At 45.2% G+C, this 24,210-nt stretch overlaps 1 protein-coding gene across 2 annotated transcripts in view; it reads left to right on the top strand.

The window, feature by feature from the left end:
• Nucleotides 1-24,210, top strand: part of EML6 (EMAP like 6) — a 315,311-nt gene that overhangs the window by 279,580 nt on the left and 11,521 nt on the right. Inside the window, exons 28-32 of one of the 2 annotated variants that reach the window (XM_060170080.1) lie at nucleotides 7,153-7,161; nucleotides 7,999-8,077; nucleotides 11,224-11,353; nucleotides 12,884-12,982; nucleotides 13,992-14,165. In XM_060170080.1, the coding sequence (XP_060026063.1) occupies nucleotides 7,153-7,161; nucleotides 7,999-8,077; nucleotides 11,224-11,353; nucleotides 12,884-12,982; nucleotides 13,992-14,165 (491 nt within the window). The remainder of the gene's footprint in view (nucleotides 1-7,152; nucleotides 7,162-7,998; nucleotides 8,078-11,223; nucleotides 11,354-12,883; nucleotides 12,983-13,991; nucleotides 14,166-24,210) is intronic. The other variant, XM_060170079.1, reaches the window with a different exon arrangement.

Here is a 24,210-nt window from a genome sequence, read left to right as displayed (position 1 = left end):
TTTGTGAACTTAAACAAAAAGAAAATCCTATGAAGTAAACTGTACATCATGTTTAGGGGGATTGGTTTGCTTTAGATTTGTGGTTTTTGTTTCAGCCCCAAATTAATAGCTGCCTTGAATCCTTAGTTCCTTAATACATGGGTCCATGGTATCAAGCTAGTTAAAGTTCCACTGAATTATAAACTTTGTCTATGCGACTCTCAGTTTATCAAGGGTCAGTCCTGTGCCTATCATGGTCACCACCATGTGCCTCACACAGTGCCTTGTACGTAGTGAACAGATATTTCTTCAGTGAGTAGATGAATGGACGCATTTACTTAGCCTGCTTCTCTGCATATTTAAGTAAATTAATCTGTCCTCAAAATGGTCTACAAATCTGTTTTTTGTCAGCAAACCACTTTTACCTTTGTTTTGTTAGCACCGATGGGTGGTCTTACTTTTGTGGTGAAAGGTGTGACCCATGTAGAACTGAATGATGCCCCATCTTGCCATGGAACTGCTCTTGGTTAAATGATTTTTCATCTTCATACCCTCCATCCATTAGGAATTAAATGTTTATTTGGTTTAAATCTATCACAATAACCCGAGGCAAAAAGAACTGCAAAGTTCTTTTTACAGACAAAGCTTCTTAGTCAGCAGATTTACAATGAAACAAAGAACATGCTCCCAAGTGGCAGAGTGTAAAAATATGGGAAAAGTTTAGCTAGAGTTCCCTGAATTGAAACAAACCACCATCTATAGGTAATCCCAGTTTCTCTTTTTACCTTTCGTGCTATGTTTGAGGACAGAGTCTGCTGAGAGAACCTGCCCCCAATTTTTGAAAAATGCCTTATTTTAATCAGTAAATCCACATTTCAAGTTTGACTGAGGTTTGAGGAGCATGATGTAGCGGGACAATGCTCCCATCCATGGTGACATCAACGAATAAACAGCCCAGCTCTCCTGGCACTTTCCTCAGCTTCCCTGGCCTGACAGAAGCCCTTTGTCATCACCGATCAGTAGTTGCTTTGTGAGCTTGTAGTGTAAGAGTTTCTAAGAATTGACAGTCATGCTAGCAGGTGCTGCTGAATTTACCATACTGAGATCTGTTAAAACCACTCCATCCCACGGTGGAGGGACCATAAAGAGCCTAAGATTTGGTACAGAGCCCTGCAGTTGCATATATGTTGCCTGAGAGCTAAGCTCAGATCTCACTCTGGGAGGGTGATTGAGCACGTGGAGGGCAAACGGGGCAATGCTCTGCTACTCCAGAGCATTTCTCTCCAGGCTAAATTATTCTTCTTCACGGAATCCCTTAATTCTGTGAGTTCTACACTCAGAGCCGCCCTGAGCAGGTAGAAGGTGGCAAGTTTCTTGTTCTCTGACAAGGTGGAAGGAACTGAAGTTACAATATCTGTTAAACCCCGATATGCTGAAATTAATCATTTCAAAGGCCTGTTGTTTGCCATGTAACTCTTCTGAAAGATGAATGGTTAGTGATTTAAGGGAATTTAATGCTACCTTCATAAAGGATTTTCCCTTTGCACACCCCTTGATTTTCTGTGTTGTTTGAAGCAAAGTAATGACTTCTATGTAACTGATAATTTTAGGAACTTAGCCTGCCATTCATTAGAAAACAATTTGCTCATTTTTTTATCACAAAGAATGTTCCAGGGCATAAAAATGCAGAGGTGCTATGAAGTGCTAAAAAATGACTTTTTAATAGATTAACACACCTAGGAAATTATACTCCTACAGTGGAATCAGTTGACTCAAACCCACTTGCACATGGAGCTAAAGAACATATCACAAATGGGTAAGCGCTCTTCTACCAAGAGGGAGTTTCTCTCTCTCTCTCTCTCAGAAGACACTGGCGGCGTTGGGTCCTCTAATTTTAATCAAGTCTCTGAACATCTCTCAGACCTCCATTTGGAGGGAATGGGTGATACTAGGGTTGTTTACCCTCCTGCTTTTTACCATTGTGTGGTCCTGATGTGATAACTGAGAAGGTATTTGCAGAAGCAGTTGTTAGGGTGCACGATTTGTGCCCCTTGAAACGATGTCACTGGGTGTAAGGTGTGGAGGCTCGGGCTTTCTTGCAGGTGTGTGTGAAGCATATCGGCGTGCTCACTTCAAAGGAACTTCGCTCCTTTGAAGTTCACATCATGCTCTGCCATCTTCTCCCCCTCCCACTTCCTGTCGTTTATCAACTTCCTGTCTCTGGCTAGTGGTCAACTGGCCGACCCCAGCTCCTGCTGTGCTGTGGCTTAAGTCATCACCCGTAGCTCCTGTCTCCATGACTTACCCTTCTCTCCTCTAGATTTCTTGTTCCCAGAACACCTGATCTTCATCCTCATCAAGACATCCAGTGTCTAGACACCTCCATTTTTTTCATCAGCTCCCTCCTGGCCTCACTTTTTGCCACCTTAAATGCCACTCTTTCAGTCCTCTCCACTCTCCATTCCTCTATTTCTCCTACAGCCCCACGCCTCCACTCTTCTGACTAGAAAATCACATTGGTACCGATTGCCCTTACCAGAGTCCTTTCTATTGCCACCCCACAAAAACCTCCTTCCTTCTCCTCTCAGAGGAAGTGAGACCCCCCTCCTCTTCAAGGCCGGTCCCTCCTTCAAGCTGGTGCTTGGACCCCAGCCTCCCATCCATCCGAGCTCCCTCATCATCTCTCCTCTTTCCTATGTCTCCTCTGCCACTTGCCCAAAACTGGGTCCATGTCCTCAGCCACGAAACACATTGCAGTCTTTCCCATCCCCACCTAACTCTCCTCAGGAGGAGAACAAGCCCTTTGGCTGAGCTTTTACACTTATACACATATTCCCACCCTCACGTTCCCTCCCTTTTCTCCTTCTTACCAAGACCTTACCAAGTCTCTCCTTCACTCTCCAGCCATTCCATCTGTCATGGTGACTCTCTAATTCCCAAATCCAATCCATTCTCCTCTTTGTCTTGTTTAAAGGACAAACTTGTTTCTTCTAGAGTAGCATTGTTCAACAGAAATATAATGCAAGCCATGTATATGATTTTTCTAGTAGCCACATTGCAAAAATTAAAAGAGACGGTGAAACTAATTTTAATAATGTATTTTATTTAACCCCAAATATAAAAATGTCATTTTGATGTGTAATCGATATAAAAATAATTCATATTTTATATTCTTTTTTGAATTATTTTTACTAGGTCTTCGAAACCTGGTGTGTGCTTTGCAGTTATAACACATCTTAATGTGGACAAGCCACAGTTCAAGTGCTCAAGAGCTGCATGTGGCCAGTGCTACCATATTGGACAGTGTGGTTTTAGATATTCTTCTGTCACTTACCTTTTGGAAACAATCTCTTCTGGCCCTCCTCCAACCTCTCCAACCATTCCTTCCCAGTGCCCCATCTCTGCTTCCTCTTCCAGCCCCTCACATGCTGTTGGTCCTTAGGATTTCACTTTTGGCCATTCTCTTTTTCACCTTACACTCTCTCCCTGATTCATACATGCCACCTACTGGCTGATGATTCCCAAAGTCATGTGTCTGAGTCCCACCTCTCAGTTTAACCTCCAGCTGGTATAGCCAACCCACAGATATCCAAAGTTTGACATGCCAAAATGGAACTCATCATCTTCCCTCAAAACTCTTCTCCTGTCTCAGTCAGCGGTGTCACCGTCCACCTAGAGGCCCAAGCAGAGAACTGGTGTTCCACTTGAATTGCTCTTCCTCCTTCATCCCCTAGAGCTAATCAGTTATAAAGTCTTTGCGGTATACTTCACCAATATTTCCTTAAATATTCACTTGTCTCCTTCTCCACAACCACGGCTTTAGTCCAGAGATACATCATCCCTCTCTTGGATTATTACACTGGCCTCTTCAGTAGTCTTCGCCTTTACTTGTACTTCCTCTACGCCGTCCTTTATGCCCTCAATGTTTCACCCAAATAATTTGATGTTCACCTAAAATGGCCAAGTCTGGGACTATACCTCTATTTTGTTAAAAAGGACTGTGTTATAGGCTTCAGTCAAGAGCATTTTCAAGATAGAAGGGTTCTCTTAGGGTAGCGCATAGTTCCCCTGCCTGACACCCTTCTTTCAACTCCACTTCTTCGCTGAGCAGCTCTACAGATGGTTCTAGAAAACATGGGAATACGTTGAACAGAATCCGGTTCCTTTTGTTTTGATAACAGAGAGCTCCCATGGCTTTGGAGACTTTTCTTAAACCTGGACTCTTCCTGGAGCAGTGGTTCTTAGTTGATCCCAATCCCCCTCTCTGTCTGTCTCTCTCTCTCTCCCTCCAGACATCTTTGAAAATATAATTAAAACATGCCTCCTTTCCCCAGAAAAAATGTACACGTACAAAACAATTTGGCATGAATGTCAGGGGTTTCACTGAGTCCCTGCAGCCCATCCATGCGGGTGATAGATCTTGTTGGAGGACAGTTCTAAAACAGTGCTCACATCACCCACTGGTTCCCACCTGGAACCAGGATCAAGGGTAGCTGGGTTTCCCAAGACATTTTGAAAACTCTTAGAGCATTTTGATAGCACATTTTGGAATCTGAAGAAAGCTACGTTTCCTCCAAGGACACTTTGAACATGGTCTGACTAACTACACTAAAAACAATTCCAAACTTGCATTTCTTGGCTAAATGTAGCTGAGTTCCGCCACACCCGCACCTCTCTTTATAGAAGCTGCTTGGAACGACTCTGTTTCTCACAGGCTTTCTGAGCCTTCCTCCCTAGTTGGCTCTCACGTTGCGCTCGTCTTGGGTTGTGACTGACTTCCTTGACCTCCTCAGTCACTTCAGAAGCTGCCCCAAGAGCCCTGGCATTGAACCCTCTTCTGTGCATCTCAGGTCATCGTGTACTCTGCTCCACCCCTTGCTTTGCCAGCCCAGCACCCCAGGGAGGGGTGACGGGCGGGGAGGTGAATACCTGGGCGCTGGCCACCCCTGGGGCCCTTTGTGGGGTGAGAGCCCGTGTCAGGGTAACACTCACACGTCTTCAAGTGTGTCTAAGCTTTCTCTTCAGCAGCCGAGCTGCTGGGCAGTGGCGTTGCAGCTGGGATTGACCCGTCACGGTCCTTCCATGCCCACAGGAAACACGGGGCCTGGGGTGGTGACTCCACTCAGGGGAGTGGGGTGGGTCTCCAGCAGCTTGCACCCCCAGCACTGGGGAGGAATAGGGCTGCCTCGTGACTTAACACCACATCACACACTTGAGCTCCCAGGCCTCTCCTCCACCCTCTCTTACTTGAATAGCTGCACTCCCGCCCTCTCCAAGCTCAAGCCTGTCCTTCCTCCTCTCTCCTGATTATCCACTTCGCTTGCTCTCTTGCCAGGTTCCCTCCTTAAATTTCTTTCCCAATGGAAACTCTTTCTCCTTTGTTTCCCAGAGTCTCTTCAGAGCCCCACTTGCCCCCATGAGGCCCCTTCGTGTCTCTCCTCCTCCCCCCTTCCCCCACGGCTCGCCTTCCCAGCCCTTAACCTCTCTGCACCTCCCTGCTGATTCCCAGTTGCACTCACGGCCTCCTCCCTCTCCCGTCCTGTGTGCCAGCCGGGAACAACCACCTATAAAGAGTTTATTGGACTGAAAAGTGAGTGAATGTTCTCACACACTCTACTCTTTCCCACCTCAGCAAAGCTTTTCAGAGTCACGTTTCCAAAGGAATCTGAATCTGGAAGGATTTAGATCCACTGAAAAATGCTAAACCTCCAGTGTTTGGCTGTGTTTGAAATTGTTGGCAGTCCCTACCACATCTGATGTTATGCACCCTGTTTATAGATGCCTGGAAAGAAGCCTTTAATGCTTGTATTGTGTTTTAACTTGCTTTCCTTTGGAGGCAGGGAATTGTCAAGTAAGTATGCACAGCACTCTGCAAAAGCCCAGGTGTTCGATGAGCATCTAGAACTAAGCGTTCATGCAGAATTCACAACCGTGAAGGGTCTATACTTACACTCTGCTGAATTTGCCACAATGCAGGTTTCTGCCTTTTGCCCCCTCATCTTCCGTTTTGAAGCAATACAGCTGTAAACATGCTTGTGAAATAAGAAAGAAACATTCTGAGATTGCTTTACTTTTCAGTTTTTAACTGAAAATCAAGGTGAAAAAAAGCATCGGATTGCCTCTACGTGTATATATATACACAATCTCCTGTATATATAAATACACAGTGGTTGTGCTTGTATGCATACTCTGTATACACTGTATAATATGTGACATATTATACAACCTGGGTATGCCCTGAAAACGAGCCCGGCGTGTAATCTCAAATTCTGCCTTATGAACCGTGCTCTAGTCCCAGCATCCCCTTGCTCCCATCTCAGACCTTGGCTTGCTTTTGTCATACATTCGAAGACTCTTAGGTGGAAGAAGAAACCCACGGATTTCATTTAAAAGTTCCACTAAAACAGAAGAAAGAGCAGATGTCCCGGGAAGCGATAATTAATGCGAAGGCAGTCTAATTGTGAAAACTGGCCTGCCCCCGGCCTCCCGCTTTTGCTCAATTTGGCGGCGATGATATCAGCCGGGGGTGTCGTTTTGCAGAGACGCGCTCTCTCCCCATTCTCCGGTGGTGATTGTGATGCCATTTGGTCCAATTATCACTTATGATTACATAACATGTTTTGACTGAAGAGTTTCTGAGAAAATAAAGCTACCTTGTTTCTCCCCAGCACAAAAACGCAAGCCCTTCCAGCAGGCAAGCTGCCCTCCCAAGAAACACTGCGAATGATTAGGCTAAATTATTAGTTGAACTTGAGTCAGACACAAAGCAGCCATTGTGCCTAACTCCCAACGACATCCAGGAGGATGTGATTGTTCTTCTGACAACAAGTTTCTCCCCAGCACACTCTAAAATAAGCAGTGGCCCCAGGCGCACTGGCAAAGTCCGTAGAGGGTGCGGAAGCAGTGACGAGGCTTCCTTTTTTCTCCCTATCCTGTAGGCGCTTTAGTGCAGAGTTTGCCCAGAGACGCCAGGGTATGAGCTTTCTGAATTTGCAGAGCGGTGCACTCTTTCATTTCTGTTTTAGCTCTTTGCTGGCATGCTCGGGAAGCATGGTGTGTGCCACACGGGCATGTCTGTTCACTTGGACGATGCTTGTGCATGAATGAGGTGCTTGCTAGTGTGGCTCTGACCTGTACTAAGTCTCTCACTTGGCTTTGTGTGCTGCTCGCAAGGGGATCCAGGTAATCCTTTCTCTTTGCATAGCCCAAGAGCCGTAGCTAATGGTGGGAGCAGATGGCAGGTCCCACCTGTCCGTCCCCGGGCCCCTAAACTCTGAGAGAAGTCTGTTACCAAAAGATTGCCCTCCTCATATACAAGTCCTTGAGGGCTTACCCATTAAAGAAATCTCTTAATTAAAATTGGAGGCCCGGATCTCCAAAACCAAGCAGGGAAAAGTAACCTTGGGCATGGTGGTAGCAGTTGAATGCAGACCATGACCCTGAGGGACAGGGCAGTGGAGGAGTTTGTTCTGTCTTTCATGCCTTTGCTTCCTACGTGCCCTTTTGTGTGGCAAGAATGACCTGGGCACTTGGCCTTCAGGGCCCGTTCCCAGGCATGGCTTATAAGTCCTACTTCACAACACGCCATGATCTCTGGCCACCTAATTCTGAACGGTGTTGGTACATCCCTGTCTGAAGAATGGCCGGTGGGTTCAGGAAGTGTGGCCTCTTCCTTCCCAGACTTAGGCTCCTCTTTAGTTTTAAGACCAGCCCCTCTGGCTCACGCATTCTTCCTGGCTCCCGGGAGAGAGGGACTGACCCTGGCTCTGATGCCTTACGTGTGGGGAAGCCCAACCCGGTGCCTGTGAATCCAGGACCCAAAATGTCAGAAACAGCTTTTCCTGGGGTGGGGGGTGGGGGGTGGGTGGGAGGGGGCAGGACAGATCAAACCCAGGCATGGGGTCCTCCAAGTGGGGGAGGGGAGAGAGCCTGGCACTGGTCTTAGCTGACCTCGCTGGGCAAGCAACCTTGCTGCCTTTTGTTCAACACTGTGTTTCTTTTGGCCACTCTCTGTTCTAGACCACCCGTTAGCAGAGCAGCTCCCCAGCCTGAGAAACTCCAGAAGAACAGTATCACCAAAAAAAAGAAATTGGTTGAGGTGAGGAGGTTCAACTATTTTGCTTTTAATCTGATATCGATGTTCTAAGATCTGCCTGGTGGACATCACCATCTGCAAGTCCCACACAGCGGTCCCCAACCTTTTGGGCACCATGGACTGGTTTCGTGGAAGACAGTTTTTCTGCAGATGCGGGGGGAGGTGCAGATGGTTTGGGGATGATTCAAGTGCATTACATTTATTGTGTGCTTCTATTATTATTACATTGTAATATTTAATGAAATAATTATACAACTCACCATAATGCAGAATCAGTGGGAGCCCTGAGCTTGTTTTCACTTGCCACTCACGGATAGGGGTTTGGTATGAGTCTGCAAGTGATTTATTATGGTCTCTGTGCAGTCAAACCTCTCTGCTAATGATAATCTGTATTTGCAGCTGCTCCCCATCGCTAGCATCATTGCCTCAGCTCCACCTCAGATCATCAGGCATTAGATTCTCATAAGGAGCGCACAACCTAGATCCTTCGCATGCGCAGTTCACAGTAGGGTTCGCGCTCCTGTGAGAATCTAATGCCACCACTGATCTGACAGGAGGCAGAGCTCAGGTGGTAATGAGAGCCATGGGGAGCGGCTGTAAATACAGGTGAAGCTTGTATCGCTCACCCGCTGCTCACCTCCTGCTGTGTGGCCGGTTCCTAACAGGCACTGGTCTGTGGCCTGGGGGTTGGGGACCCCTGCCACAGATGCCTTCAAGTGACCCTAACTGGACCCGATGGCTCTCCCTTATCCTCTCTCCCTTCCACACAGTACTGTGTCCCCCAGCAGTGACCAGAGTCCCATCCCCACATCCCCTGGGTCACGTTCTTTCAGCCCTGCCTTGAAGGGTTCCTTCAGACCCTTCCCAGGTCCTGTGGGTACTAACTCAAAAATGTCCCAGACCTGGCCCCTTTTCCCTGTACCTAGTACCACTCAGGGAGTGGGTGCGTAGAGAGTGCAGGCTTCTTCGCTGTCTCTAATGTTGTTTGAGCCCCTGCCGTGTGCCAGTACCTTGCTGTATATATACTTCCCACCAAGTATTTCACACGTGCCTCACGTCTACCTACAAGGTGGGTACCATTATTGTTCCATTTTACAGATGAGAACACTATAGCTCAGAGAAGTCAAGTGATATGTTAGGCCCCAGCCCAAGATCACCAAGCCAGTAAGTGGAGAGGGCTTTGTACTCAGTTGTCAGGATGGCAGCTCCAGGGGACCTGCTGTTTTCTGAAAGAGGCCTCCTAACTGTTCTTTCTGCCTCCAGACTTTTCCCTTTCCTCTTTGACACATGCCTTTGCTGCCCACAGAGTTAGCTCTTGAAAATACAACTCTTCATGCCTCACCCCAGCTTTAAGACCCAGGAGATTCCCACATTCCTGATGGGATCCAAGCTCATGGTTTCAGAACCTCACCCAGGAGCCCCCTTCCTAGCTCATCACCTGAGATTCTCCACTGCAACTCATGTGTCTAACCCCACAGCCATGAATGTTCTCTGAGGCTGCCTGAGACTTTCAGGCCCCTGTGATTTCAAGCTCCTTATGCTGAGAAGCCTCCTCCTCTTCCCTCCCCACACCCCACCCTTCCAAGCCCTTCTCTGTGCAATCTTCCCTGATGCTCCCCGCCCTAACCCTCCTGTACTCCACCCTCCCCACGCCCCCTCCTCCACACCCTTGTCGGGCTCTACTACCGTAGTTCCCTACTCATCTCTCTCCTCTGCTGCGCTCCAAACTCCCGAGGCAGGAAAATCTATCTGAAACATTTGTATTGGAAAAGGGAAATATGTTGCGGGGGGTTTATCATTAGAACACAGCACAGGTCAAGAAATACAGCTGAACTTCAGGAAAGACAGGGTCCAGGAGCTGAAAAGCTGCCCTGAGCCAAGATGGTGCCTCTTTCTGCCCAGCAGGGCCTCATGCATGCCTGATGCATTCGTCTCTTTTCCTGCAGACTTCTTGAACTTCTTTAGTAGACTGTGGTGCTATCCAGTGCCCAAGTTTTACATCTCTTACCAGGGTCCTCAATTCTAAATTCCTGGCGGAAACTATCTGATTGGCCCAGCTTGAGTCAGTTGTCCACCTAGACTGGGGAATCACATATTACACACGCAGTTTCTGGGAAACACATGGGGTGGGGAAGAGACTAGAGGTGGGTAGCCGCTCGCTCAGTTGAAAGGAGGAGAAGGGCTTTCCAGGTGAGAGATAATTTAAAAACAAAAAAAAGAGTCATAAAAATAGGAAACCTCCTGATACGTGGACTAAATGGACGTGTCAGCTTGACCAAGGGTCACAGGAGCTGTGAGAATAGGGCCTGATTGTGCCAACTTAAGGAGTCTGGACTTTCCCATAGGTAGTGAAAGTCATTGAATGCTTTTGAGTAAGGAGGTGTGGTATTTTAGAATTAATCTGATGTTTGCAATTCGCAAGCTTTGGAGAGAGAAAAGGCTAGAATCAGGGAACCTAGAGAAAAGGGACCCACATCTTCTTAATCTTGTATCCCTCCCCCTGCAAGCCCCAACCAGCAAGGTGCCCGGTGCAGAAGAGCTGCCAACAGTACAGGTGTGTCAAGTCGAGTCAAGAACAGAGCTGATCTGAATCAGTCACTGCTTTTGTCCTGGAAGACAAGGCAGGAAGAAGAGAAAGACTGTAAACCTAGAACAGTATCTAGTTGTTGGGGAGAAAAGAATGTAGATGGTGTAGAAACTTTGTAGGGCAAGCACCAAGCAACAGAATGAGCATGGCATTTGCCTCAGTGCCGTGCTCTGCCGGTCCCTGCTGCCTCTGGGCGAATCAGAGCAGAGCTCTGAGACACCGTTCAGCTCACCTTCAAGAGCACCTGCCAAGGCGCAGACGTAAAACTTCTGGGTAACCTTTACCGGATATCACCTTGGTAGGCTTTGCCTCGCCTGAGAAGCAAGGAAGCAAATCTTTTCTATTTCGAAAACTCGCTGTAATTCTACATGTTAGCCCGTCCCCCTGTTATGTCAAAGAAGTAAAGAAAGGGTTGCACTGTATCCCCAGCTGGTCAAGGAGTGAATGGTTGGCTGTCTCACCAGCCTCATGGTTCCCATGACATGCGTGTCCCCGAAGTGCGGGTTTGTTCCTGTGCCGTTACTTCCTCTAAGGACCCTTTCATCCTTGTGTGGGAATGTAGGAGCTGGCTCTCGACCACGTGTTTGGCTACAGAGGGTTTGACTGTCGCAATAACCTGCATTACCTGAATGACGGTGCTGACATCATCTTCCACGCGGCCGCGGCCGGCATCGTTCAGAACCTGTCCACAGGTAAATGGGTTGGGAGAAACCGCCATCTGAACACAGGCTTTTATTTTAGCCCTTTTATGCACTTTCCCACTGGTTAAATGCCCCAAAGCTTAAGCTCTCTCTTCCCTTTAGAGCCATTCCGCTCCATTCCAGACTGGTGTCATTTAGTCCTGGAAGATGCTCAGGCCCATGTTCACAGAGTCAAACCCTCTTTCTCTTTATCCCTCACCCAGCCGCATCTCATCTCAGGCCCTGGAAGGGAGGTGTTGGTGTTTCCATCAGCTCCACGGAGGCCGAGAGGGATGGAGGGGAGCCAGAAGGAGGGTGTGGGGAGTAGAGAAACCCTTATAGACAGTAACCAAGAACAAAAAATGGGGGAACTTTTCTCATTGATTTTTAACAGTCACCAAAATTTTCAGCAACTCAGATTTTCAAGTTTTGTTTGTTTTGAATAATTAACCACATTCACAGTGAGAATGAGAACAATAAACAAGAATACCTAAAATGTCCCTTAACTATAGAATGACTCTTAAATTTAAAAAAAAGTTTAAAAAGAAACACCTCAAGCAAAAAGAATCATTCAGAAACTAATTTAATAGACACGCTTATTTTTACCACAAGATTTAAACACGGTAACATGTTGCCTTTATTTGCTTTATATCTTAAAACAAACCTTTCCTTCCCCTCAAATTTTTATGCTCCTTCATAGTTTTCTGTAGTTCGTGCATAGATTTTTTTAGACAGTAAAATCACTGGGCACATAATGATTTGGTTTTGGGGGGCGAGGGGGGCCTTGGAATTTTCTATACATTTTGCTCAATTTTCTAGCCACATGTTACCAGGTTAGTAGCAATGTGCTGTATTCCATGCCATCACTCACCTCTCAGTTCCTGTGCATTTGGGTGGGTTTACAGTGACCACTTGGGCAGTCAGCAAACTGTTTGCTGCAATAGACGATAAAGCTTTTCCTGTCCTTTCCTCCACTTCCTGTGACACATGTTGACTTAGGGCTTCAGGGGGGTGAAGCCATCACCTGTGCTATCCAGGCACCCAGGAGATTAGCACTTTGATAGATAAAGATGATTAAAAGGGATTTCCTAAGTATTCTCCTGTTTAGTCTTCCCTTTCCAATTAGTATGTAGTGCCATTTTGCTCAGCAAAGCGCTATCTCCAGGTGCCCCCTCCCTGCCCTGCCCAGAGGAAGAAACACTGAGAAGCCGTGGGTCCTGGGCTGCAGGAGGAGGAACCGTTCTGGACTCTGGAAGCCTGTGCACTTGGGCTGTGCTGTGGCGCCACCCAGGATGCAGAAGGATTGAAGTGGAACTTGTGTGTTTAGATTAGATAACAGACACCAGCTCTCCTCCCGATCCTGGGACAGAATGTGTCAATGTAAAAAAGGATCTCCCTTCTCCCTAAGGATGATTCCGAAAGTGAGAGTTCGGCACTTTGAGCTCTCGCTTCTACAAGGCCTTTCCAAAGACTCACACAAAGCTTTGGGGTTGCCCCAAGAGCTCTTTCAGTCCCCTGCTCACCCTGCCCCGTCTCTCCTAGGGAGCCAGAGCTTCTACCTGGAGCACACGGATGACATCCTCTGCCTCACGGTGAACCAGCACCCCAAGTACAGAAACGTGGTGGCCACCAGCCAGATAGGTAGGAGGGTCCTGCAGCCGCCGAGGCTCTCCCAGCTGAGCAGAGACGTTGACTTAGCAGCAGTTACTGGGGAGGCAGCGGGCAGGTCATTGGTATCCACCCTTTCTCGATGTCACTCTTGATTTTTTGAGCCCTGAATGTATCAATGTTGCCTGAGTTGACACAACCAGTGATTGGTGACCTGAAGGACCATTAAATCAGACCAGAGCCTCATCATCCAAATAAACGGGTGGCCCCCATCCCTGGGGACTTGTGAGAATAATTTTTCAGAGCCCAGGTGTCAAGTGAAGAGCCCCACATCTGAAGCCTGGAGGTTGCGCTTGGCAAGGGTAGATTCCAATATGTGTGCCTGGCTCTTCTCACTCTAGGAAAATGCCAATGACAAATGTGAACTGATTCACATTTGTGAAGAGTGGTGGTGGTTTTCTTTTAACTCTGTCATTTCAAAGGCAATTTTTCCAAACATATCTTCCTGCTTGTTTTCATTGAACCCATGCCCATTTTAAAATTTAATTTGGAACTTTCTGATGCTGGTGTTAAGTGCTTCACTCTTAAAAACATGACTTATTTTAGCTATTGTTTTCCCTTGACGCTTCCTCATTGCCATTGCTCATCCAATGCAGGTGATATTACGGAGACCCCAGGTAAGGCTGTCGCATCTGTGAGTAGTTTGAATCTGCACAGCGAAACCATGTTGATGTACCTCGTTTGCTGATTGTACCTGGCTGAGTTGCAGATACAAATCATTGACCTCACCAGTTTCCTTTGTGTAAACTCCACCTCGAGTGTGTGTGTTGGACATAAACACCCTTAGGTCTCTGCCTCTGAAAGCACAGCAGATGTTTCCCGTTGTCTCTCACCTCCGGCCAGGCCAGGCCATAGGTCTCTTAGCCCCCGTCACTGTAACGCCCCGAACACCTGTCCTAAAGCGGCTTTTAGGTTAGCGTCAGCGTTGCCTCGGCTCCGCCATTCCCCAGCCTTAGCTCTTCGTCGTACCTCCCACATTCAGGAGCAACACCTTCCATCCACGTGTGGGACGCCATGACCAAACACACCCTCTCCGTGCTGCGGTGCTTCCACTCGAAGGGGGTGAATTACATCAACTTCAGCGCAACCGGGAAGCTGCTGGTGTCAGTGGGCGTGGACCCTGAGCACACCATCACCGTCTGGCGCTGGCAGGAGGGTAAGGGAAGCGGGCTTTCTGTCCCTCTGGGAGGCTTGTTTGTGGCATGGGCTGGGCTCCAACCTAGATCTGCCTCACTCCACGGCCCACCATAGGCACTGCTGCCGCATCAGCAGAAACCAGGGCTCTTGGGATCCTAGAGAAGCTGCTCATCAGCTGCCACTGCATCCCTGGACCCCGTGGCCTCTGGAGTCCTGAGCTGGTCAGTGAAGGGTCTTTGGGCACTTTGGGAAAGTGGCTCAGTGCTGGCTGGCTCCCTCCTCAGACAGGAGGCAGCAGCCTCCACCATGTCTGTCCTAATCACCTACCTACCCAAACTTCCTTGTCTGTCTGGTGAACCCTGGATCCTGCTGCAGCTTTGTCACCCTGATTGCCTTCTTACAGGAACTGGGATGGGGTTTTATCACCATAGTCTTAGAAACTCTTTTTATTAACATTTTTGAAATGGGGATTCACCTTATAATTAAGGCTTACATTTAATGTGACAAGATTTCGATCTTGTCCTCCCCCAATATGTGCATGCACACAGGCTGCTACTAAATTTACAGTCTTCTTTGGATCAGATATATGCAATCTTCCATGTATATTCTCAGGGTGGCAAAAGCGGATCCAGTTAGTTAATAATGAGGTCTGTCTCCAGCCGGGCCGCCTGTATCTGGGGCATGCTAAGCCAGGCAGGCACAGAGGAAGCACTTCTCCAATCCAGGGCTTCTCGAGTCCCGTGATCTCAGAGGGAGATTTGTGCATGATCTCAGGCACAGTACCTGCCCCAGCACAGTACCTGCCCCTGCACAGTACCTGCCCTAGCATAGTACCTGCCCCAGCACAGTACCTATCCCAGCACAGTACCTGCCCCAGCACAGTACCTGTCCCAGCACAGTACCTGCCCCAGCACCGTACCTGTCCCTGCCTTGTCTCTTGCTCACCTAGGGCCCCTTCTGACTTCCCAAGTGGATTGGTGGAGCCAGGACTTTTAAATAAGCTCCCAGGAAAAAGAGAAGTCTTCCCTTTGGTAATTTTCTCCCATTATCTTTGTTGGAACCAGCATTTGTCTGTATGGAAGGGTTCTAAGTCAGCGATAATGTCTCATAGCCTGACACCAACCAGCAGCTCTTCTGAGCTGATTATGTGTGGTTTTTGCCTTCACTTCAAGTCCTGCTTACAGATAAATAATGTAGTTTTGAGGGAGGTTTATAGCCATTCTTTGTTATCATTAGAAAGCGTATTATTCATTTCTCACTTGTCTTTGACAAATTATCTTGTGGAACCCTTGGGTGTGTGTGTGTGTGTCTGTGTGTGTGTGAAACAAAATTAAATGGAACAAAAAAATGAGCTTAATATATAAAATGCATGTGGTCAGCTCCTAGATATGTGTATGAAATTTGTTCTGAGCAACCTGGAAGCCAGTGCAAAGAGGGAGACAGGCATCTTCACAATTAGAAGTGTCCATGAGATTAAAACAAGGCAAAAGCAAACAGTGGATTAGAAGAAATGTGCACGTTACTTATTTTGTATTTTCCCCATGATTGCTGAAATTAATCCTCGTTCCATCTCTTTATTGGCCACTTACATTGCTGCTTCTGCAGTTCAGCTGTTCAAATCCTTTTTTTTACTGTGGGTGGGAGGGTTGTCTTCTGCTTATGCCTTGTAGCTCTTTACTGATTGTCTTTTAAAGCATCGCATATGTTTTCGTCCAGTCTGTTGTTTGTTTTTTAAATTAGTTTATAGTATCCTTGGGGACCATGGTTTTTAAAAGCTCTGAGCCCTAGGTAGTGAGGAATCTGTTCCAGTAAGTCAGGCATTCCATCTGCGGGGAGAGAATTACTGCCCTGAGAGGTAACCTGAGGCTCTCCCCAGCCATTCCTGGGAAGGGATTCCAGGAGGGAGTGTCTGAGGGCTGGCTACAGGCCCAGCCATGTTAAGAACCCACCAGTACTCTAATAGCCATTTAAAAGTAAATAAATACAAGTGACGAGGAAGAGGGGAAGAAAAAAAGTATGTGAGTAAATAATATAGGGAGATTAAGAGGAAGTTGGAATTAAGACATTAAGAATAAGAAGAAAATGGAAAGAAAAGAAGTTTAAAATAAACATTAAAAACTCAAGGGAGGACCTTCAAGATGGCAGAGGAATAAGACGTGGAGATCACCTTCCTCCTCACAAATACATCAGAAATACATCTACATGTGGAACAACTCCTACAGAACACCTACTGAACGCTGGCAGAAGACCTCAGACCTCCCAAAAGGCAAGAAACCCCCCACGTACCTGGGTAGGGCAAAAGAAAAAAGAAACAACAGAGACAAAAGGATAGGGATGGGACCTGCACCACTGGGAGGGAGCTGTGAAGGAGGAAAGGTTTCCACACACTAGGAAGCCCCTTCTCAGGCAGAGACGGAGCGGCGGCAGAGAAGCGGCAGAACCATGGAGGAGAGCGCAGCAACAGGGGTGCGGGGGGCAAAGTGGAGAGATTCCCGCACAGAGGATTGGTGCCGACCGGCACTCATCAGCCCGAGAGGCTTGTCTGCTCACCCACCGGGGTGGGCGGGGCTGGGAGCTGAGGCTCGGGCTTCGGTCGGATCCCAAGGAGAGGACTGGGGTTGGTGGCAGGATCACAGCCTGAAGGGGCTAGTGCGCCACAGCTAGCCGGGAGGGAGTCCGGGAAAAAGTCTGGAGCTGCCGAAGAGGCAAGAGACCATTGTTTCGTGGTGCGCGAGGAGAGGAGATTCAGAGCACCACCTAAACGAGCTCCAGAGATGGGCGCGAGCCGTGGCTATCAGCGCGGACCCCAGAGATGGGCATGAGACGCTAAGGCTGCTGCTGCCGCCACCAAGAAGCCTGTTTGCAAGCACAGGTCACTATCCACACTTCCACTCCCCGGAGTCTGTGCAGCCCGCCACTGCCAGGGTCCCGTGATCCAGGGACAACTTCCCCAGGAGAACGCACGGCGCGCCTCAGGCTGGTGCAACGTCCCGCCGGTCTCTGCTGCCCCAGGGTCGCCCGGCATCCGTACCCCTCCCTCCCCCGGCCTGAATGAGCCAGAGCCCCCTAATCAGCTATTACTTTAACCCCGTCCTGTCTGAGCGATGAACAGATGCCCTCAGGCGACCTGCACACAGAGGCAGGGCCAAATCCAAAGCCGAACCCCACGAGCTGTGCGAACAAAGAAGAGAAGGGGATATCTCTCCCAGCAGCCTCAGGAGCAGCGGATTAAAGCTCCACAATCAACTTGATGTACTCTGCATCTGTGGAATACATGAATAGACAATGAATCACCCCAAATCTGAGGTGGTGGACTTTGGGAGCAACTGTAGACTTGAGGTTTGCTTTCTGCATATAATTTGTTTCTGGTTTTATGTTTATCTTAGTTTAGTATTTAGAGCTTACTATCATTGGTAGATTTGTTTATTGGCTTGCTTGCTGTCTTCTTTTTATTTTTTGTTTTAATAATTTTTTTAATTTTAATTTTCATAACGATTTTATTTTGTTTTACTTTTTGCTTTCTTTCTTTCTTTTTTTCTCCCTTTTCTTCTGAGCTGTGTGGCTGACAGGGTCTTGATGCTCTGGCCAGGTGTCAGGCCTGAGCCTCAGTAGTGGGAGAGCCGAGTTCAGGACATTGCTCCACCTCCCAGCTCCACATAATATCAATCGGCAAAAGCTCTCCCAGAGATCTCCATCTCAACACTAAGACCTAGCTCCACTCAACAACCAGCAAGCTCCAGTGATGGACACCGCATGCCAAACAACTAGCAAGACAGGAACACAACTCCACCCATTAGCAGAGAGACTGAAAAATCATATGAAGTTCCCAGACACCCCAAAACACACCACAGGACTCGGTCCTACCCACCAGAAAGATAAGATCCAGCCTCATCTACCAGAACACAGGCACCAGTCCCCTCTACCAGGAAGCCTACACAACCCACTGAACCAACCTTACCCACTGGGGACGGACACCAAAAACAATGGAACTAAGAACCTGCAGCCTGTGAAAAGGAGACCCCAAACACAGTAAGTTAAGCAAAATGAGAAGACAGAGAAATACGCAGCAGATGAAGGAGCAAGGTAAAAACCCACCAGACCAAACAAATGAAGAGGAAATAGGCAGTCTACCTGAAAAAGAATTCAGAGTAGTGATAGTAAAGATGATCCAAAATCTTGGAAATGGAATGGAGAAAATACAAGAAACGTTTAACAAGGACTTAGAAGAACTAAAGAGCAAACAAACAGTGATAAAAAAACACAGTAAATGAAATTTAAAATTCTCTAGAAGGAATCAGTAGCAGAATAACAGGCACAAGAATGGATAAGTGACCTGGAAAATAAAATACTGGAAATAACTACTGCAGAGCAGAATAAAGAAAAAAGAATGAAAAGAATTGAGGACAGTCTCAGAGACCTCTGGGACAACTTTAAATGCACCAACATTTGAATTATAGGGGTCCCAGAAGAAGAGAAAAAAAAGGGACTGAGAAAATATTTGAAGAGATTATAGTTGAAAACATCCCTAATATGGGAAAGGAAATAGTCAATCAAGTCCAGAAAGCACAGAGAGTCCCATGCAGGATAAATCCAAGGAGAAATACGCCAAGACACATATTAATCAAACTATCAAAAATTAAATATAAAAAAAATATTATAAACAACAAGGGAAAAGCAACAGATAACATACAAAGGAATCCCCGTAAGGTTAACAGCTGATCTTTCAGCAGAAACTCTGCAAGCCAGAAGGGAGTGGCAGGACATATTTAAAGTGATGAAAGGGAGAAACCTACAACCAAGATTACTCAGCAAGGATCTCATTCAGATTCGACAGAGAATTAAAACCTTTACAGACAAGCAAAAGCTAAGAGAATTCAGCACCACCAAACCATCTTTACAACAAATGCTAAAGGAACTTCTCTAGGCAGGAAACACAAGAAAAAGAAAAGACATACAATAACAAACCCAAAACAATTAAGAAAATGGTAATAGGAACATACGTATTGATAATTACCTTAAATGTAAATGGATTAAATGCTCCAACCAGAAGACATAGACTGGCTGAATGGATACAAAAACAAGTCCCATATATATGCTGTCTACAAGAGACCCACTTCAGACCTAGGGACACATACAGACTGAAAGTGAGGGGATGGAAAAAGATATTCCATGCAAATGGAAAGCAAAAGAAAGCTGGAGTAGCAGTACTCTTATCAGACAAACTAGACTTTAAAATAAAGATTATTACAAGAGACAAAGAAGGACACTACATAATGATCAAGGGATCAATCCAAGAAGAAGATATAAAATTTTTAATATTTATGCACCCGATGTAGGAGCACCTCAGTACATAAGGCAAATCCTAGCAGCCATAAAAGGGGAAATCGACAGTAACACAATTATAGTAGGGAAATTTAACACCCCACTTTCACCAATGAACAGGTCAACCAAAATGAAAATAAATAAGGAAACACAAGCTTTAAATGACACATTAAACAAGATGGACTTCATTGATTTTTATAGGACATTCCATCCAAAAACAACAGAAAACACTTTCTTCTCAAGTTCTTATGGAATATTCTCCAGGATAGATCATATCTTGGGTCACAAATCAAACCATGGTGAATTTAAGAAAATTGAAATCATATCAAGTATCTTTTCTGACCATAACACTATGAGACAAGATACCAATTACAGGAAAAAAACTGTAAAAAAAAAAAAAAAAAAACACATGGAGGCTATACAATACACTACTAAATAACCAAGAGGTCACTGAAGAAATCAAAGAGGAAATCAAAATATACCTAGAAACAAATGACAATGACAACACGGCGACCCAAAACCTATGGGAAACAGCAAAAGCAGTTCTAAGAGGGAAGTTTAGAGCAATACAATCCTACCTCAAGAAACAAGAAACATCTCAAATAAACAACCTAACCTAACACCTAAAGCAATTAGAGAAAGAAGAATTAAAAAACCCCAAAGTTAGCGGAAGGAAAGAAATCATAAAGATCAGAAATAAATGAAAAAGAAATGAAGGAAACAATAGCAAAGATCAATAAAGCTAAAAACTGGTTCTTTGAGAAGATAAACAAAATTGATAAACCATTAGCCACACTCATCAAGAAAAAAAGGGAGAAGACTCAAATCAACAGAATTAGAAATGAAAACGGAGAAGTAACAACTGACACTGCAGAAATACAAAGGATCATGAGAGATTACTACAAACAACTGTATGCCAATAAAATGGACAACCTGGAAGAAATGGACAAATTCTTAGAAAAACGCAACCTTCTAAGACTGAACCAGGAAAAAATAGAAAATGTAAACAGACCAATCACAAGCACTGAAATTGAGACTGTGATTTAAAATCTTCTAACAAATGAAAGCCCAGGACCAAAGGGCTTCACAGGCGAATTCTATCAAACATTTAGAGAAGAGCTAAGCCCATCCTTCTCAAACTCTTCCAAAATATAGCAGAGGGAGGAAAACTCCCAAACTCATTCTATGAGGCCATAATCACCATGATACCAAAACCAGACAAAGATGTTGAAAAGAAAACTACAGGCCAATATCACTGATGAACATAGATGCAAAAATCTTAAACCAAATACTAGCAAACAGAATCCAGCAGCACCTTAAAAGGATCATACACCATGATCAAGTGGGGTTTATCCCAGGAATGCAAGGTTTCTTCAATATAGGCAAATCCATATATATGATAAACCATATTGACAAACTGAAGGAGAAAAACCATATGATCATCTCAATAGATGCAGAGAAAGCTTTCGACAAAATTCAACACCCATTTATGATAAAAAAACTCTCCAGAAAGTAGGCATAGAGAGAACTTACCTCAACATAATAAAGGCCATATATGACAAACCCACAGCCCACATAATTCTCAATGGTGAAAAACTGAAACCATTTCCACTAAGATCAAGAAGAAGACATGGTTGCCCACTTTTACCACTATTATTCAACATAGTTTTGGAAGTTTTAGCCACAGCAGTCAGAGAAGAAAAAGAAATAAAAGGAATCCAAATCAGAAAAGAAGGAGTAAAGCTGTCACTGTTTGCAGATCACATGATACTATACATAGAGAATCCTAAAGATGCTACCAGAAAACTACTAGAGCTAATCAATGAATTTGGCAAAGTAGCAGGATACAAAATCAATGCACAGGAATCTCTTGCATTCCTCTACACTAATGATGAAATATCTGAAAGAGAAATTAAGGAAACCCTCCCATTTACCATTGCAACAAAAAAGAATAAAATACCTAGGAATAAACCTACCTAAGGAGACAAAAGACCTGTATGCAGGAAAGTATAAGATACTGATGAAAGAAATTAAAGATAATATAAACAGATGGAGAGATATACCATGTTTTTGGATTGGAAGAATCAATACTGTGAAAATGACTATACTACCCAAAGCAATCTACAGATTCAGTGCAATCCCTATCAAGCTGTCAATGGCACTTTTCACAGAACTAGAACAAAAAATTTCACAATTTGTATAGAAACACAAAAGACCCCAAATGGCTAAAGCAATCTTGAAAAAGAAAAACGGAGCCAGAGGAATCAGGCTCCCTGACTTCAGCCTATACTACAAAGCTGCAGTAATCAAGACAGTATGGTACTGGCACAAAAACAGAAAGATAGATCAATGGAACAGGATAGAAAGCCCAGAGATAAACCCACGCACATATGGTCACCTTAATTTTGATAAAGGACACAAGAATATACAATGGAGAAAAGACAGCCTTTTCAGTAAGTGGTGCTGGGAAAACTGGACCGCTACATGTAAAAGAATGAAATTAGATCACTCCCTAACACCATACACAAAAATAAACTCAAAATGGATTAAAGACCTAAATGTAAGGCCAGACACCATAAAACTCTTAGAGGAAAACATAGGCAGAACACTCTATGATATAAATCACAGCAAGATCCTTTTTGATCCACCTTCTAGAGAAATGGAAATAAAAACCAAAATAAACAAATGGGACCTAATGAAACTTCAAAGCTTTTGCACAGCAAAAGGAAACCATAAACAAGATGAAAAGACAACCCTCAGAATGGGAGAAAATATTTGCAAATGAAGCAACTGACAGGATTAATCTCCAAAATATACAAGCAGCTCATGTAGCTCAATATTAAAAAAACAAACAACCCAATCCAAAAATGGGCAGGAGACCTAAAGAGACATTTCTCCAAAGAAGACATACAGATTGCCAACAAACACATGAAAGGATGCTTAATATCATTAATCATTAGAGAAACGCAAATCAAAACTACAGTGAGGTAACACCTCACACCAGTCAGAATGGCCATCATCAAAAAATGTACAAACAATAAATGCTGGAGAGGGTGTGGAGAAAAGGGAACCCTCTTGCACTGTTGGTGGGAATGTAAATTGATACAGCCACTGTTGAAAACAGTATGGAGGTTCCTTAAAAAACTAAAAATAGAACTACCATGTGACCAGCAATCCCACTACTGGGCATGTACCCTGAGAAAACCATAATTCAAAAAGAGTCGTGTACCACAGTGTTCACTGCAGCACTATTTACAATAGCCAGGACATGGAAGCAACCTAAGTGTCCATCGACAGATGAATGGATAAAGAAAATGTGGCAGATATATACAATGGAATATTACTCAACCATAAAAAGAAACGAAATTGAGTTATTTGTAGTGAGGTGGCTGGATCTAGAGTCTGTCATACAGAGTTAAGTAAGTCAGAAAGAGAAAAACAAATATTGTATGCTAACACATATATATGGAATCTTAAAAAAAAAAAAAAAACGGTTCTGAAGAACCTAAGGGCAAGACAGGAGTAAAGACTCATATGTAGAGAATGGACTTGAGGACCCGGAGAGGGGGAAGGGTAAGCTGGGAAGAAGTGAGAGAGTGGCATGAACTTATCTATTTTACATTTGGTAGTGTATATAGCTAGTGGGAAGCAGCTGCATAGCACAGGGAGATCAGCTCGGTGCTTTGAGACAACCTAGAGGGGTGGGATAGGGAGGGAGGGAGGGAGACGCAAGAGGGAGGGGATATGGGTGTATATATATATATATATATATATATATATATGTATAGCTGATTCACTTTGTTATACAGCAGAAACTAACACAATAATGTAAAGCAATTATATTCTAATAAAGATGTTAAAAAAATAAATTAAAAATTCAAGGACTGGAAAATAATGATGAGATAAAAATAGATGGGATAAGACTAGAAGCTCAGAGATTTTAAAAGGAGGTAAAAGAGCAATAAAAACAACTAACTGTAGTTACTGCTTACAGAACCCTCACTGCACCAAGCCTGTTCTAAGGGCTTCCCTTTTATCAATTCTTTTAATCATCACAACACCTTATAAAGTGGGAACTATTATTATCCCCAATTTACAGATGAGGAAACTGAGGCACAGAGAGGTTAAAATAATTTTTCCAAAATTGTTGTACAGATAAATGGTGGAACTGAGGTTTGATTAAGACAAAGGTTAAATAAAACTCAGGACAGAAATCAAAAACAGAAGTAAATTAGGTTGAGGGAAAGAACTAGTAATACAAAAGGTAAGCATTTTAAACCTAAAAACCATGAAAGAAAAAGGAATGTGGGGAACTTTTTAAAGAAGTTAAAAGCAGAGGAATTTTGGAGAAAACAACAGTCTGAAGGAATGTCTCCAGTGGCACTGTGGGGAGGCTGCGGCTTCCTGTGGGGTGAATCCTGTTGGAGGTGGCAAGGCGGGGGATGCCCTTAAGCTGTTTTGCCCTTTTCTCGTATCTGGAAACCTCTGTCTCCTGGGCCATCCTTTCCTCCTCTGTTCACAGATGCCTGGATGTGGCTCGTGGCTTGTGGGGACGGGGTAGAGTTAGGTTGGGGGTTCTGTTAGCAGCACCTGCTGCTCTGGAAATTTCCCAGACAAGGTCTCTTTCCCACCCGGGGAGTAGTGTTTGAAGGTGGGAGGGGGCGGCTGAAGAAGGAACCAGAAGTGTGCCCTGGGCCTTGCTGGGACAGAGAGCCCTCTGTCCTGGGCTGCAGCTCCCCTGC

This window comes from Lagenorhynchus albirostris, chromosome 13 (genome assembly GCF_949774975.1).
Source record: "Lagenorhynchus albirostris chromosome 13, mLagAlb1.1, whole genome shotgun sequence".
NCBI classification, from domain to species: Eukaryota; Metazoa; Chordata; class Mammalia; order Artiodactyla; family Delphinidae; genus Lagenorhynchus; species Lagenorhynchus albirostris.
This window is presented reverse-complemented; position numbering and strand designations above follow the sequence as displayed.